This window comes from Podarcis tiliguerta (assembly GCF_965153285.1).
Source record: "Podarcis tiliguerta genome assembly, chromosome: 4".
Classification (NCBI taxonomy): domain Eukaryota; kingdom Metazoa; phylum Chordata; class Lepidosauria; order Squamata; family Lacertidae; genus Podarcis; species Podarcis tiliguerta.
Window position 1 is genome coordinate 2,864,915 of NC_139537.1, and position 17,081 is coordinate 2,881,995.

The 17,081-nt window shown below is 50.8% G+C and overlaps 1 protein-coding gene across 1 annotated transcript in view; it reads left to right on the plus strand.

Moving 5' to 3' along the window:
• LOC310675591 (sodium-dependent proline transporter-like) overlaps window positions 1-16,544 on the plus strand; it is a 29,349-nt gene extending 12,805 nt beyond the window's left edge. Inside the window, exons 3-15 of the mRNA XM_083436501.1 lie at window positions 165-296; window positions 1,235-1,389; window positions 2,130-2,182; window positions 2,424-2,562; window positions 3,890-4,024; window positions 5,420-5,523; window positions 6,865-6,989; window positions 7,969-8,081; window positions 9,326-9,460; window positions 10,466-10,565; window positions 12,240-12,358; window positions 13,534-13,707; window positions 16,228-16,544. Coding sequence (XP_083292627.1) covers window positions 165-296; window positions 1,235-1,389; window positions 2,130-2,182; window positions 2,424-2,562; window positions 3,890-4,024; window positions 5,420-5,523; window positions 6,865-6,989; window positions 7,969-8,081; window positions 9,326-9,460; window positions 10,466-10,565; window positions 12,240-12,358; window positions 13,534-13,707; window positions 16,228-16,392 — 1,649 coding nt within the window. The 3' untranslated portion in view covers window positions 16,393-16,544. The remainder of the gene's footprint in view (window positions 1-164; window positions 297-1,234; window positions 1,390-2,129; window positions 2,183-2,423; window positions 2,563-3,889; window positions 4,025-5,419; window positions 5,524-6,864; window positions 6,990-7,968; window positions 8,082-9,325; window positions 9,461-10,465; window positions 10,566-12,239; window positions 12,359-13,533; window positions 13,708-16,227) is intronic.
• The last annotated feature ends 537 nt before the right edge of the window (window positions 16,545-17,081 follow it).

Consider the following 17,081-nt stretch of genomic DNA (forward strand, 5'->3'; position numbering starts at 1 on the left):
GCCTTTTCTCCAATCTGAAAACTGCTTGTCCACGGCACCAATCCTGCACAGCTGCTTAAAACAAGGGGGAATCAGTCGTACTGCTTAGTCAAATTAAACCATGCACAATTTTGGGGGGTTTGGTCCCCCAATCCCTGACTAAAGGCCTGCCTTGCGTCCCACAGGGGTGTTCCTGATCCCGTACGCCATAATGCTTCTCTTCACTGGGCTGCCTCTCTTCTTGATGGAGCTGAGCCTGGGCCAATATGGCGCCGCAGGACCCATCACTGTCTGGAAGTGCTGCCCCCTCTTGAAAGGTAGGTGCTCCCAGGTGCAGCTTGAAAAGTATTGCTGTTCGTATTTCCATAGTGATCATTTGATTCCTTTATCTCTCTTGCAAACCGCCTTGAAGGGTTGTTTTTTTTGGGGGGGCGTGGTTTCCCATCGCTTGAGGACAAATCCTGTACCCCTTTCAGGACTCTGGGTTTCAAGACCTGTGTCCAGCCACTAACCACAGCTAAATCTGCAACAGCTGTGTTAGCAAACTCCTGAGCATACCTGGTGGGCTTCTCACCCTTTGTGGCCCCTCTTTTGTCTTTGTCCACAAAATTAAAAGACGCCTGCTCCTTGGGAGAAAAGCAATGACAAACCTAGACAGCATCTTCAAAAGCAGAGGCATCACCTTGCCGACAAAGGTCCGTCTAGTTAAAGCTATGGTTTTCCCAGTAGTGATGTATGGAAGTGAGAGCTGGACCATAAAGAAGGCTGATCGCCAAAGAACGGATGCTTTTGAATTATGGTGCTGGAGGAGACTCTTGAGAGATTGAGCAATTTCAGACAGCCTACCTCCAGGTTAAACAAGCATTTTGTTCAGACTTAAAGATAGGGATCATTGGCTCTTGCAACCACCAATAAAAACTTCACCACTGCTAATGTTCTAGCGTTTGTCCGGTCTTCCAATAGGAACCTGACATAGTGAGCCTCTGATTTTCCCGGGAAAGGTACCAGCAAGGGTAATATCAGTTCAGCCCCGGCTCGCTCATATTTCGCACAGGGCAGCAAAATATGTTTTATGGAATCGATGTCTTGAGCACACGAGCAAAGTCTGTCCTGGTAGGGAACTCCTCTCAACCTGCCGTCCAACACTGCAGAAGGAAAGACGTTAAATAATAAATTATTATTATTATCAGATGACCCTTGTGGTCCTCTTCCATTCTGTGATTCTACGATTGATTTCCCTCCTCTTCCTCTGCAGGGATCGGGATCGGAATGCTGCTGGTGTCCTCGCTGGTCTCGCTCTACTACAACATCATCATAGCTTGGACCTTCTATTACCTGGGCATGTCTCTGCAGAGCCCCCTGCCCTGGTCCTGCGATGCCCCACAGAACGCCCACCTCTGCCAGTTGCAGGTGCGCTTGGGGAGCAGGGTGTGTGTGTGTGTGTCTGGGAGAGGGTCTCCCCACCCCTCTTCCCACCTTGGATCAAATCTACGCTTCCAGGTGCCATAAGGAAGCTGCAGAGATAGCGCAGGATAGTGCGCACCCCGGAAATGATCTCTTTCAGCTTCTGCCTTCTGGAAGAAGGTCCAGGGTTATAAAGACTAGGACTAGCCGCCTGAGAAACAGTTTCTAAACAAATGCGATTTTGGTTTTAAACGCAGTGTAAGGTAGTCTCTATGGGAGTATATTGTATTCAATTATAGGGTATCAGAGTTTTTAGGGGCTAACCAGGCTGGGATAGCTGGGATAGCAGGCTTGTGGGTTTTTGAATGTCTGATGTAGATTTTTTCAAATTTCGTTGTTCTGTATGGGACAATAAAGATTATTGTATTGTATCATATCCTGTGCAACATTTTGCCTGGAAGCATAACTTTATAGAATCAGAAGGGAACCCAAAGGTCTTCTAGCCCAGCCCTCTGCCTTCCAGGAAGCAAAGGATTCTGCCGCACCAATGAGCCGCTTCCCGCAGCAGAAATTCTTGGGGAACAGGTTCGGTGGTCAGCAAAGTGCAGGGCAGGGCCTTGCCTTTGCTGGGGGGCCGGACGGTCACTGCCTCTTGGCCCACCTCGAAGGGTTGTTGTTGGGGATTGAACGAGGAGGTGGAGAATGATGTAAATGCACTTTGCTCAGCTGCTTCGCTACCATTTCAGAACGAATCCTGGGCCAACGCCTCTCGAGTCAGCGCCAGCGAAGCCTTCTGGAAGTGAGTGCTGTTTTTATTTACCAATGTTGTTCCCTGAAGGCCCCCTTGGGGTTACCAGGGGCAGGGAGCTCAGAGCTGACCGCCTGACTGTCGTGCCTGCAGGTTGGCCACTGGGGGGAAAACGGGGGGCTGGGCTGGACTTTGTCTTTTGGGTTTTGTCTTGGGCTGGGCGTGGAGAAAGGGGGCTGGTTGGGGAGGGAGTGCGCCTCCTGTCTCCAGCCTTTCCGCTTGTTCTTCCCAGCGAACAGGTCCTTGGCGTGGTCCACAGCACCGGCCTGGGCGACCCTGGCCCCGTGAGATGGCCGCTGGCCCTGTGTCTGCTGCTTGCCTGGCTGGTCATCTTTCTGTGCATGCTCAAGGGAATCCACAGCTCAGGAAAGGTGAGCGACTTGGGGGGGCTGGGAAGGTCTGTGAGAGACATCGTCCTTCTGAAAACAAAGCAAAGTTTCTAGTCCTCATCGTTCGGAATCCTCTTTCCATAATTCCGCCCATGCTGACAACTGCATATTATACCCCCAATCCCTTGCCAGTCATATCTCCTGATACTGAGTCAAACCAATGGCCTACCTAGGCCAGTGTTGTCTGCACTGGCTGGCAGCAACCGCTTCCCAGGCCTTCAGGCAGGAGTCTCTTCCAGCCTTACCTAGAGATGCCAGTAGGGGGATTGAACCCGGGACCATCTGCATGCCAAGCCAGTGGTCTGCCGCTAAACAACATTCCTTCCCTCATCACCTGCCATCTCCTGCCCCCCCCCAATGCTGTCAGTCATCACCTGTCCATTTCCCCCTCCCTCGCTAAGGCTCTGGCTCTGGGTGCCCAAATGGGGGGGGTGTCGATCCCTTGCCTTTCCTGCTCTCTCCTCCCTTGAGCTCCTGCTGGGGGGGGGGTCTGGGGCTGGCTGTTCGGATGCATCCAAGGAAACGGGGGCAATTTGCAAGCCCCCAGCTGGCTCCAACCCACCGGCCGGTAAGCCGGGCGATCTCTAGTCGTTGACTCAGCATGAAACAACGACCCACAGCTTCAGAAGCTGGAGCAAGCTCTAATCAGCAGAGTGAATAACACTGCGCAGACAGAAGTGGCAGGAGACGGCTGCGAGAGCATATTTACAGGCAGTTTATTCAGCAAACATCAGGACAAAGGAAAAAACATGTCTTCTCCCCTTCCCGTCCAGGAGCAGGCAGCAATAGCTATACACACAAACGGAAGTTCCCAGCAAGCTGTGCTGGAGTGTAAACAGACATGTGACATACAACAATCCACACATCTGTTTTAAGGTGGAACAGAATATCAGTATCCTAACACACACACACAAGGGACTCAGGTGGCGCTGTGGGTTAAACCACAGAGCCAAGGACTTGCCGATCAGAAGGTTGGCGGTTCGAATCCCTGCAACAGGGTGAGCTCCCGTTGCTCGGTCCCTGCTCCTGCCAACCTAGCAGGAGAAAGCGCATCAAAGTGCAAGTAGATAAATAGGTACTGCTCTGGCGGGAAGGGAAACGGCGTTTCCGTGCGCCAGAAGCGGCTTAGTCATGCTGGCCACATGACCCGGAAGCTGTACGCCGGCTCCCTCAGCCAATAAAGCGAGATGAGCACCGCAACCCCAGAGTCAGTCAAGACTGGACCTAATGGTCAGGGGTCCCTTTACCTTTTAATACACACACACACACACACACCCGCTCAGAGCCCGTCCCTCGTTTCCCCACCCAGGTGGTCTACTTCACAGCGACCTTCCCCTACGTGGTCATCGTAGTGCTGATCATCCGAGGAGCCACTCTGGAGGGATCCATCGAGGGCGTGCGATTCTACCTCTCCGCAGACTGGAGCCGGCTGAGCAGTGCTCAAGTACATCTAGGGGGGGAGCTCTTGGGGAGGGGGGGGCGCGACACTGAGATCCAGCTCCTAAGGCCCTTCTGACGGTTCCCTCCCTGCGAGACCATACAACAGGGGTCCCAAAAGACCCACATTGGCTCCCAGGATGTTTCCAAGCACAATTCAAAGTGTTGGTGCTGACCTTTAAAGCCCTAAACGGTCTCGGTCCAGTATATCTGAAGGAGTGTCTCCACCCCCATCGTTCTGCCCAGACACTGAGGTCCAGCGCCGAGGGCCTTCTGGCGGTTCCCTCCCTTTGAAAAGTGAAGTTACAGGGAACCAGGCAGAGGGCCTTCTTGGTGGTGGTGCCGACCCTGTGGAACATCCTCGCACCAAATGTTAAGGAAATAAACAACTATCTGATTTTTAGAAGACATCTGAAGGCAACCCTGTTTAGGGAAATTTTTAACGTTTGCTGTTTTATTGCTTTATTCTGTTGGGAGCTGCCCAGAGTGGCTGGGGAAACCCAGCCAGATGGGCGGTGTATTAATAATAATAATAATAATGATAATAATAATAATAATAATAATAATAATAATAATAATAATAATAATAATTAATTACTACCATATTTTTTGCTCTATAAGACTCACTTTTTACCTCCTAAAAAGTAAGGGGAAATGTGTGTGCGTCTTATGGAGCGAATGCAGGCTCAGCAACTCAGCATTTTGGCTAATCTACTTTATTTACATCTAAACACAGACAGAGCACTGCAACATGGCTCCCTCTCTCTCTAGCATCAGACAGCAAAGAGAAAAAGAACAAAGGACAATAGTCCCCCTTCACGGAACACAGGAACACAAACATCCTGTCTCCGTCACTTCCCACTCTGTGGGGTCAAAACATACACCGTCATGTGATAGACAACAATCCCATGACTGCAATCATGGAGCAGGAATTCTAACAGTGATGATAAAATGGGGAGAACCATATTCACCACCTGGAGCTCTTTGGAGGAAGAGGGGGCTGTGATGAAATAAATTATAAAATTTGAGTTTCTAATCTGGCCTTTGCCGACCTGACACCCTCCAGAGGTTTTGGATTACAGCTGCCATCAGCCCCGTCTGGCACAGCTGTCTGGATCTATAGTGCAGAACAGCTGGAGGGGGGTCCCCAAGGGGCATCTAATCCAACCCCCTGCAATACAGGAATCACAGATCAGTTGCCCCAGTTCAGTTCCGGCAGCCTTGTTTCTTCTCCCAAGAATGTATGCTCAGGGGCGCTCTTCTCTGCAGCGCCACGTGGCTTTGAATGTGTGCAAATGAAGAGGGTGGAAACTTGTGGAATCGGCGTTGCACAAATCACTGCGTAGAAGGGGTGGGAAGTGAACCTTGGGTAAAAAAGATCTCTTTCCACCCCACCCCCCAGGTCTGGAACGATGCTGCCTCCCAAATCTTCTACTCTCTGGGTATTGGCTTTGGGGGGCTCCTTTCTATGGCTTCCTACAACAAGTTTGACAACAATGTGATCAGGTAAGAGACTGTCGGGCTGCGAGGGCTCCAAAGGAACATCTACAAAGTGCATTCAGAAAAGAAAATAATTCTCAGCTCTGAACTCACTTTGTAGATAGATAGATAGATAGATAGATGATAGATAGATAGATGATAGATAGATAGATAGATAGATAGATAGATAGATAGATAGATAGATGATAGATAGATAGATGATAGATAGATAGATAGATAGATAGATAGATAGATGATAGATAGATAGATAGATAGATAGATAGATGATAGATAGATAGATAGATAGATAGATAGATAGATGATAGATAGATAGATGATAGATAGATAGATGATAGATAGATAGATAGATAGATAGATGATAGATGATAAATAGATGATTGATAGATAGATAGATAGATGATAGATAGATTAGATAGATAGATAGATAGATATAGATAGATGTTGTTGTTGTTGTTTAGTCGTGTCCGACTCTTCGTGACCCCCTGGACCAGAGCATGCCAGGCACTCCTGTCTTCCACTGCCTCCCACAGTTTGGTCAAACTCATGCTGGTCTCTTCGACAACACTGTCCAACCATCTCGTCCTCTGTCATCCCCTTCTCCTTGTGCCCTCCATCTTTCCCAACATCAGGGTCTTTTCCAGGGAGTCTTCTCTTCTCGTGAGGTGGCCAAAGTCTTGGAGCCTCAGCTTCAGGATCTGTCCTTCCAGTGAGCACTCAGGGCTGATTTCCTTCAGAATGGAGAGGTTGGATCCTCTTGCAGTCCATGGGACTCTCAAGAGTCTCCTCCAGCACCAGAATTAAAAAGCATCAATTCTTTGGCAATCAGCCTTCTTTATGGTCCAGCTCTCACTTCCATACATCACTACTGGGATGCACGGCGTAGCTCATAGCTTCTCTGAGTTGTTCAAGCCCCTTCACCATGACAAGGCAGTGATCCATGAAGGAGATACCTATCATCTATCTATCTATCTATCTATCTATCTATCTATCTATCATCTATCTATCTATCTACCATCTATCTACCATCTATCTATCTATAAAAATAAAATTATTATTAGAATTAGGGGTGAGATAATATTACCCAGCCCAGGTCCCTGGGCAGGCTATGATGACATAAAATTCAACGTTAAAACAGATCAAAACAGCTAGGGTGGGTCCTAAATGCGTCTCTCAGGTGCCAAAGGCCAGGATAAAGAGGCTTGTCTTCAGCAAATAGAATCCTAGGACTACAAAGTCAAAAGGGATCCCCAAGGATCATCTAGTCCAACCCCCCTGCAAATGCAGGAATCGCTGCTAACTGAGGGACCGAATGCTCCCTTCTCCATCCCTCCACGTCTTTTCCTGCAGGGACACGCTGGTCATCGCCATCGGCAACTGCTGCACCAGTTTCTTCGCTGGCTTCGCCATCTTCTCCATCCTGGGCCACATGGCTTGGCGGAAGAAGGTCCCCGTGGGGAAAGTGGCAGATTCAGGTAGGGGGGCAGGAGGAGGAGGCGGGTCCTTGTCTGTTTTGGGAGGGGCTTACGTCCTGCCAATCAAAGCGGGGTGAGGCAATCTCACAGGGAATGATGGAGAGGAGAACTTGGATTGGTTGCCTCCTCAACCTCCTCTCTGAATAAGCCTTGTGCTTGGGAGTCCGGGACCAAGGTGGGATTTGAACCCAGAACTCCTCGGTCCACCCTGCTTCCCCTTGGCAAGTGTGACTGTGGCTGTGTAAGGTAGTCTCTGTGGGAGTATATTGTATTTTAAAAACTGGTATCAGAGTTTTTAGGGGCTAACCAGGCTGGGATAGCTGGAGGACTGTGTCCAGTTCTGGGCACCACAGTTCAAGAAGGACACTGACAAACTGGAACGTGTCCAGAGGAGGGCAACCAAAATGGTCAAAGGCCTGGAAAAGATGCCTTATGAGGAACCGTTAAGGGAGCTGGGCATGTTTAGCCTGGAGAAGGGGAGGTTAAGGGGTGATATGATAGCCATGTTCAAATATATAAAAGGATGTCACATAGAGGAGGGAGAAAGGTTGTTTTCTGCTGCTCCAGAGAAGCGGACACGGAGCAATGGATCCAAACTACAAGAAAGAAGATTCCACCTAAACATTAGGAAGAACTTCCTGACAGTAAGAGCTGTTCGACAGTGGAATTTGCTGCCAAGGAGTGTGGTGGAGTCTCCTTCTTTGGAGGTCTTTAAGCAGAGGCTTGACAACCACATGTCAGGAGTGCTCTGATGGTGTTTCCTGCTTGGCAGGGGTTGGACTCGATGGCCCTTGTGGTCTCTTCCAACTCTATGATTCTATGTAGATCTTTTCAATTTTGTTGCTCTGTATGGGACAATGACAAAAAAGATTATCATATTGTATCATATCGTATCGTCCTCCGTGACCTGTAATTGATGCTGCCAAACACATCTGGGTTATTGGCCCCAAACTCTCTCCTTCCTTCCGTCCTTCCCCAGGTCCAGGTCTGGCTTTCGTGGCCTACCCAGAAGCCCTTGCTCTGCTGCCGGGGTCGGCCTTCTGGTCCATCCTCTTCTTCCTGATGCTCTTCACCCTCGGAGTGGACACCTTGGTCAGTCCCAGATGTTGCCCTGGGTGCCCCTTCTTCCGCAGGCCCAAGGCTGGCCGGACTCTGCGAGAGAATCACAGAATTCCCGAGTTGGAAGGATCAATCCAGTCCAACCTCCTGCAATGCAGGAGTGTGCAGCTGCCCCAGACGGGGATCAAACCTGCAACCTTGGCGTTATCGGCGCCACGCTTGAACCCACTGGGCTATGTCAGATGAAACAACAGTTTTAAAGGCATCAGTCCAATAACTGGGGTGGGGAGACATTCAGACATGGTCAACCCTACTATAAGAACACCAGCTGAGCCTGCAGGATCAGGCCAGTGGCCCACCTAGTTTCCCCATGGCCAAACAGAGGCCCATTATGGGAAGCTGAGCACCAGAGCAAGTCTCTCCTCCTGGGGTGTCCAACAACTGGGCTTCAGAAGCGTCGCTGCCTCTGGCTAGGAGCCATTGAGAGTCCCCGCCTCCTCCATGAATATGTCCGATCCTCTCTTAAAGCCACCTAGGTTGGTGGTCTTGTGGAAGGGAGTTCCGTAGATCCTTCCTGGGCGGTTTTTTTTTTGGGGGGGCAGGCCCAAGGCAAAAAGGTGCATGGTGCAAGTGGGTGGGACCAGTGCGTTTTGCACAATTTCTTTCTTTCTTTTTAAATAATTTTTATTAATTTACAACAAAACAAAACAGAACATACATTATTTTCACATTTCACATTTCAATTTCCAGATCTTTGATTTTGGACTTCCTTCAGCTTTTCCATAAATCTTTCGTAGTCACTATTAGTTTCCGCATTTCCTTTTTTACCATTGTCATTAATTATATCTTTTTTTCCTCTCATTCCTTTTAACAATGTCTTTTGCATATTCACAGTGCTCTTTTGAAACCTTCTAGCGTTATTTGACCATCACTTATATTCTCCAGATATTTAACAAATTTCCCCCAGTTTTCTGTAAATTTTTGGTCTCTTAGGTATCTAATCTTTCCAGTCATCTTATCTAATTCAGCATAATCTAACAATTTAGACCTCCAGTCTTCTATTGTCGGTATTTCCTGTTGTTTCCATTTTTGTGCCAGTAACACTCTTGCTGCAGTCACTGCATATTGTGCGTTTCGCACAATTTCATTTTGGGGGGAAGTATATGTCAAATTGTAACCCATGGAAGGAGAAGGGTAGGTCAAAATGGCAGGTGGGGAGGCGCTGTGGGTGCTGGTCTCCCCCCACCCTAACAGCGAATGCTTCTCTGTCTTTCTAGTTTGGGAACATGGAAGGCATCACAACGGCAGTGATGGACGAGTTTCCTTCGCTTCGCGACTGGAGGCGCAAAGCTGTCTTCCTGGGGCTTCTCTGCTTTGCCTTCTACCTTCTGGGGCTCCTGCTAATCACAGAGGTAAGCAGAACGCCAGAAGAGCCCTGTTGCAGGATCAGGCCAAGGGAGGGGGGAGGAACTGAGTTATTTAAGAGTCACGCAGGTGGCGCTGTGGGTTAAACCACAGAGCCTAGGGCTTGTCGATCAGAAGGTCGGCGGTTCGAATCCCTGCGACGGGGTGAGCTCCCATTGCTTGGTCCCTGCTCCTGCCCACCTAGCAGTTCGAAAGCACCTCACAGTGTGAGCAGATAAATAGGTACCGCTCCGGCGGGAAGGTAAATGGCGTTTCCGTGCGCTGCTCTGGTTTGCCAGAAGGGGCTTAGTCATGCTGGCCACATGACCCGGAAGCTGTACGCCGGCTCCCTCGGCCAATAAAGCGAGATGTGTGCCACAATCCCAGAGTCGGCCACGACTGGACCTAATGGTCAGGGGTCCCTTTACCTTTACTTTAGTGAACGAGAGGGGACTGGCATTGCCCATTCGCATGTCTCTGGAGGAGCCTTCAGTGAAACTAGGCTAGCACCGAGGACCGTACTGATTGGGTGCTTTTGATTTTTAACCCCTTTCAAGAGTTTTAAGAAGGTGCCTATATACATGGAGCATTAAATGTTTTGTGAGATGTTGTCTTTATGCTGTTTATTTATTTATCTTGTATTTTATGCTGTTTTTTAAGTCGCCTTTTTAATCAATGTTTTATATTTGCCGTTAGCCGCCCTGAGCCCAGTTTTTAAACCAGGAAGGGCGGGGTATTAAAAAAAATAAAATTATTATATTATCCAGTCCAGCAGCTTGTTCCCACAGCAGCCAACCAAGATGCCCAAAGGGAAACAGGCAAGCAGGATCTGAGCGCAAGATGGCTGCAGGGCACAATGGCTCTGCCCTGTTGAAGTCCTCCTTTACGTAGTTAAACTGCGGAACTACCTGCCACCGGAGGGACCTTGGAAAGAGGAGTGGGATAGTGGACTACCTGGATGCAGCAAGGCTCTTTTTCCGTTCTCACCTGTGTGGCTTTTCCTCCCTCCCCAGGGCGGCATCTACTGGTTCACCCTCATGGACTCTTACAGCACCAGCTTTGGGCTCATCATCATTGCCCTCTTCATGTGCCTCGGAGTTACCTTCTTCTACGGTGAGTACCTTGCAGGCCTCCCCACTCCAGTCTGTTTCTTCCAGAGCTCTCCAGGCTTCCAAACTGTTCTCCTCCTGCTGCACCGCCAACTTGAGGCATAGCCTGGAATGGCATTTGGATGCCCGCAGGGCAGTTGGCGCTTTGAGGAGCACAGCAAGATTTTGTGGCCAATTCCCACCTCTGTCTGTCATCCCTGCACCCTCCAAAGGCCTCTTAAACTCAGCCTTCAAGAGGAGCACTGGAAGAATTTGGGGATATTTAGCCTGGAGAAGAGGAGACTGAGGAAGTGGGACGATAGCCATCTTCAAGCATCTTCAAGTGCCACATTTTTTGCTCCATAAGATGCACCTTTTCCCTCCTAAAAAGTAAGGGTAAATGTCTGTGCGTCTTATGGGGCGAATGTGTGGTCGATCGCTGGCTCCCTTTGCGCCCCCTTGCCCAGGCCTCTGGCTTCTTGCAGCGGTTCTATTAACAGGCCCTAACAGTATCCCTGAAGGAGCGTCTCCACCCCCATCGTTCTGCCCAGACACTCAGGTCCAGTGCCAAGGGCCTTCTGGCGGTTCCCTCATTGCGAGAAGCCAAGTTACAGGGAACCAATCAGAGGGCCTTCTCGGTGGTGGCGCCCTGTGGAACGCCCTCCCACCAGATGTCAAAGAGAACAACTACTACCAGACTTTTAGAAGACATCTGAAGGCAGCCCTCTTTAGGGAAGCTTTTAATGTTTAATGCTGTATTGTGTATTTAATATTTGGTTGGGAGCCTCCCAGTGTGGCTGGGGAGGCCCAGCCAGATGGACGGGGTATAAATAAATAACTACTATTATTATTATTATTATTATTATTATTATTATTATTATTATTAGGCCATGCAAACTGCTGGTCTGAATACTGTTTTGGGGAGGGGAGGGGGCATTACAAATGAGTTTATGGAACCAAGGGGCAGGTATACCCCCCCCCCAAGGTATGGGAACCACATGTGAAAGTGAAACAAACAAATCTCCATCGGTAAGCCAGGAGCAACCACTGGCCAGCCCTTGTGGCCTGTTTGGAGAGAGACCCCAAAGCCACGTCAGAAGAAGCCCAGCTCCTCCTTTCGCAGTGGCCCATCCGGAGAAGGGGATGGCTGCCTTGAGAACTTTGCAACTCCATGATGCAGCTCACCCATATCACCGTATTTTCCTGTCTATAGGACGCCCCCTTGTATAAGACCCCTATTTTGGGGGGGACTCAATTTTAGGGAAATGAGGAGAGATGGCGCAAAGTTGTTGAGCTTCTCTCCCCACACAGCTGCGGGCAGGAAACACTCCCTAGATCATTTCCCACGCGCAGTGGCATCAGGAGAAGTTGCGCTCCCGGGAGCACAACCTCCTGTGATGCCGCCGCAGGGGAGCATCAGGGAGCACCCGCCATGCCAGGAATCTGCACTCCTGCCAACAAACTGGCTGGCGGCACACGCCTACTCCACACCCCCCATGCCACTATCTGTGTATTGGGCGACCCCAGTTTTTTTATGTGGTTTTTGAGTCAAAAACCCTTGTCCGATACACGGCAAAATATGGTAAACCATGGAGAGGTGTCCCAGTTGAGGGTGCAGTGGCCGGGGGGGGGGGGTGTTCTGCCACGCTGCCCCCCCACCTGCTAACTCCCTTTCCTCGTTTCTTCCCCAACCCCGCAGGCATCAACAAGTTCTGCCAAGATATCGTGGACATGATCTGCCGCTGCCCACCCTGGTGCAGCCAGCTGGTGCTGTACTTCAAGGCCTGCTGGGTGGTCTTCACGCCTGGGCTCTTGCTGGTATGTCGCCCCCCCCCCTTCCGCTTGGGTGGGGGCAGGGCAGAGATTTTTTATCAGCTTCCTGCCACTGTTCATCTTGATTTAAATAACTGGATGGTGAAAGCCGAGTGTTCATTTTGATGATTTTGGCTTTCCTTTTCTGAACCTGGATTTTTGCAACCTGGGCTGGACTCACAGAGTGTTTCTTGTGGGGGAGAGGAAGGGAAAGGAGATTGTGAGCCACTTTGAGACTCCTTCGGGTAGTGATAAAGCGGGAGATCAAATCGCTTCAGGTTTGCGACATGAAAAGGTTTGTGGCGCTTCAGGTTTGCGACATGAAAAGAGCGCAACCTGAAGCGCCGTATCTGCGCAGGTGTACGGCATGATTTGGTGCTTGTGCGCATGCTCGAAGCGTGATTTAGCGCTTCTGCGCATGCGCGAGCGGTGAAACCCGGAAGTAACCCTTTCCAGTACTTCCAAGTCGCCGCAGGACGTAACCTGAAAGAACGTAACATGAAGCAACATGAGGTATGACTGTAATGGCATCGTGATATTGGAAGACTTAGGGAGGCAAATTTCTCCCTTGTTCATTGGCTTTTCACAGCCATCACTGTGGTCTCTGACCTCATAACACCGCTCCTTTGGCTCCCAGTACGTTTCTGAGCACAATTCAAAGTATTGGTGCTGACCTTGAAAGCCCTAAATGGCCTTGGTCCAGTATACCTGTCTCCACCCCCATCTTTCAGCCCGGACACTGAGATCGAGCTCCAAGGGCCTTCTGGCGGTTCCCTCATTGCGAGAAGTCAGGTTACAGGGAACCAGACAGAGGGCCTTCTTGGTGGTGGTGCCCGCCCTGTGGAACACCCTCCCATCTGGTATCAGGGAAATAAGCAGCTACCCTATCTTTAAAAGACATCTGAAGGCAGCCCTGTTTAGGGAAGTTTTTAATATTTAATGCTGTATTGTTTTTAACATTTGATTGGGTGCCGCCCAGAGTGGCTGGGGAAACTCAGCCAGATGGGCGGGGTATAAATAATAAATTATGATCATTATTATTATTGCTTGCTGCCGGAATAGCAAGAAAACCATTCTGCTCCTTTCCCACAGGAGGTGGGGAGGCTCACATGCGACTGCCCCTTTCTGAAACTCCCAGAATCCTCCAACAATTGCTTGTCTTTCCTTCTCCCTCCCCGCAGTTCACCCTCTTCTACATCTTCCTGGATCTGTCCAGCACGACTTTGCATTACGGCACTTACCAGTATCCCCGGTGGGGGGAGGCCCTGGGCATCTGCATGGGGGTCGTGACCTGCATCCAGATCCCTCTCTGGGCATCCATCGCCCTCTTCAAGGAGTCAGGGACCCTGGCAGACGTGAGTATGATTCAGAAGGCTGAATGGTAATGTGATATAGACACCTCCCAAGGCCTTGACATGGAAGAGAGGGATCAAGCTTGTTTTCTGCTGCTTCGGAAGGGAGGCCCCAAACCGAGGGATTCCGGGGAGTTTCTGACTTAAGAATCAGGAAGAGCTTTCTGACAGTAGCAGCTATTCGACAGCCTCCCCTTGGGAGTTTGTGGACTGCTTGGAGGCTTTTAGACACAGGTTGTCTAAAAGGGGACGTGGGTGGCGCTGTGGGTAAAAGCCTCAGCACCTAGGGCTTGCCGATCGAAAGGTTGGCGGTTCGAATCCCCACGGCAGGGTGCGCTCCCGTCGCTCGGTCCCAGCGTCTGCCAACCTAGCAGTTCGAAAGCACCCCCGGGTGCAAGTAGATAAATAGGGACCGCTTACTAGCGGGAAGGTAAACGGCGTTTCTGTGTGCTGCGCTGGCTTGCCAGAGCAGCGATGTCACGCTGGCCACATGACCCGGAAGTGTCTCCGGACAGCGCTGGCCCCCGGCCTCTTAAGTGAGATGGGCGCACAACCCTAGAGTCTGTCAAGAATGGCCCGTACGGGCAGGGGTACCTTTACCTTTACCTGGGCGGCCTTCTGTCATGGATGCTTGAGCTGAGATTTCTGAATTGCAGGGTGTTGGATTAGAGCAGCCTTTCTCAACCTGTGGGTCCCCAGATGTTGTGGGACTACAACTCCCATAACCCCTAGCTAGCAAGGCCAGAGCTCAGGGGTGATGGGAGTTGTAGTCCAACAACATCTGGGGGCTCACAGGTTCTACAGTTTGGCACTGGGCTGTGCAATTCCCTGGTTCAAAACCCCACCTCTGCCACTAATCAGTAGAGGGCCTTAGGCAAGCTGGCCTATCTTGAAAGTTGGAAGGGATGCCCGGGGTCATCTAATGTCACCTGGTTTTGACTGGTGACTTTTTGACCTTTAAAGCCCTATGCGGCCTAGGACCCACGTACCTATGGGACCGCCTCTCCTGGTATGCCCTGCGGAGGACCTTAAGATCCACGAATGACAACATTTTGGAGGTCCCCAGTCGCAAGGTAGTTAGATTGGTCTCAACCAGGGCCAGGGCCTTTTCAGTACTGGCCCCAACTTGGTGGAACGCTCTGTCACAAGAGACTAGGGCCCTGCAGGACTTGACATCTTTCTGCAGGGTCTGCAAGACAGAGCTGTTCTGCCTGGCCTTTGGTTTGGACTTAGTCTGACCCTTATGTTTTCCTTCCCTTATGGTTTTGATGAGGCTGCATTTTAAATTGCATTTTAACCTGTGTTTTAAATTGGTTCCCCGTGCCCATTATATTTTTACTGTAATTTTACTGTTGTTAGCCGCCCCAAGCCCAGCTCTGGCCGGGGAGGGTGGGGTATAAATAAAATTTATTATTATTATTATTACTATATGGAGCACTTTAAACAGTCAAGACAATAAACGGCAGGTAATGTCTCAAAAGGGACGCGGGTGGTGCTGTGGGTTAAACCACAGAGCCTAGGACTTGCTGATCAGAAGGTCGGCGGTTCAAATCCCTGTGACGGGGTGAGCTCCCGTTGCTCGGTCCCTGCTCCTGTCAACCTAGCAGTTCGAAAGCACGTCAAAGTACAAGTAGATAAATAGGTACCACTCCCGCAGGAAGGTAAACTGCGTTTCTGTGCGCTGCTCTGGTTCTCCAGAAGCGGCTTAGTCATGCTGGCCACATGACCCGGAAGCTGTACGCCGGCTCCCTCGGCCAATAAAGCGAGATGAGCGCCGCAACCCCAGAGTCGGTCACGACTGGACCTAATGGTCAGGGGTCCCTTTACCTTTAATGTCTCAAAGCCAGCTTAGGCAGCACGCAAATGACTTTTATCGTGACCAGCCATTGATCCCTCCATCTGCGCAGACACTTCCCTCTGGGAGGTGCTGGATGAAGACCGTAAGATCAGGCCAATGGCCCTTCTAGTTCCAGGATCCTGTTCTCAGTGCCAACCAGGTGCCCTTAATGGGAAACAAACCTAAAATCAGGATCTGAGCATGAGCCCTCTCCCCCCTGTGGTATTCAGAAGCAGAGTGTGGCCATTGTGGCCACTGACTGCCCTCTCCTCATTCATGAATTCATCCATCCAAACTGGTGGCCATTGCTGCCTCATGTGGCAGGGAGTTCCGTAGTTCAAGCATGCTCTTTGCTCTGCAGGAAGAAGGCCCTACTTTTTAATCTTTCCCGAACCTTCCAATTCCAGCTCCCATCATCCCTGACTCCCAGCCGTGACTGATGGGGGTTGTAGTCCAATGACTGGAGGGGGGGTGGCACTAGGTTGGCGATCCCTGACCCACACGGAGTGGCAGCAGCCCTCCAGGGTTCCATTGGAGGGTCTTCCCAACCCTACCAGGGGGATGTTGGGGGGCTGAAGACGCAGAGCTCCTGGAGCCCTCGTGCTTCTTTTAATTTAGGATGCGAGGTTGGAGGTTCAAAGCTGAACTCAGAAGCTCATAGCCTGTTTTCTCTGCCGTTGTCCCAGCGTTTCAGGAAAGCCATTCGCCCTCTGAACTCCTGGCGCACTGCCAGCAGCCGGGATGCATCTCACGAGATCATCGATGTCCCCTACACGGTGAACCTGACGGACAACGACTTTGCAGGGGGCTGGCAGCCGCCGCACGGCGACGAAGCATCGATCTGTGGGTGAACGGAGCAGCGGTTGTCCGCCTTCGCCAACAGCAACCGCCCATCTCAGCTTCCTTGGAGACGTCCCTATCATGGCGTTGGGGATGCCCTGCTGCTGTTTGCCAAGGAGAGGCTGAGTCGGGGGCCAAACTCTCCGTTGCAAGGCCTGCCTAGGGCTTCAGAGCTCATTTCCCTACGTAACAGGGTGGTGGCCCAGGGCTGGCAGGACTCTTCCAGACCCTGCTGTGGCAACGTCGGTGCCATCTGCCAGCCCTGCTGGGCTCATGAACGTGGCAGGCTATTGCTGCCTCCAAGAGCTCCTCCAACTCAACGGATGGCTTGCCAAGGAGGTGCCACTCACTCGAGAGGCCGAGTCCCAGCCAGTCTTTCTGGACTGGCAAAGCGTTCCTCTCTCTCTCATTTGCACACCTGACTCTCCAGCCAGGAAGAAAACAAGCAGGACATTGTCTACTGATCTGCTGCAGAGCAGCAGGAAAACTCTGGGCTCCTTCCTCCCTTGCGCCCCACCCGGGTCATTCTTCCTTGCACCCTCTTCCCTCCTCTCGCCCCCATTGCTGAAGTGGCCCAAGCAGATGGCCAGTGGAGGGCTGGGGTTTGTACCAGGTGTTTGTCTGTCTCTTTTTAGACACCCGAGTTTGGCAGAGTCCCTGCTAGGTGCCAAGGGCGAAGCCAACGAAGTAACCGAGCTCA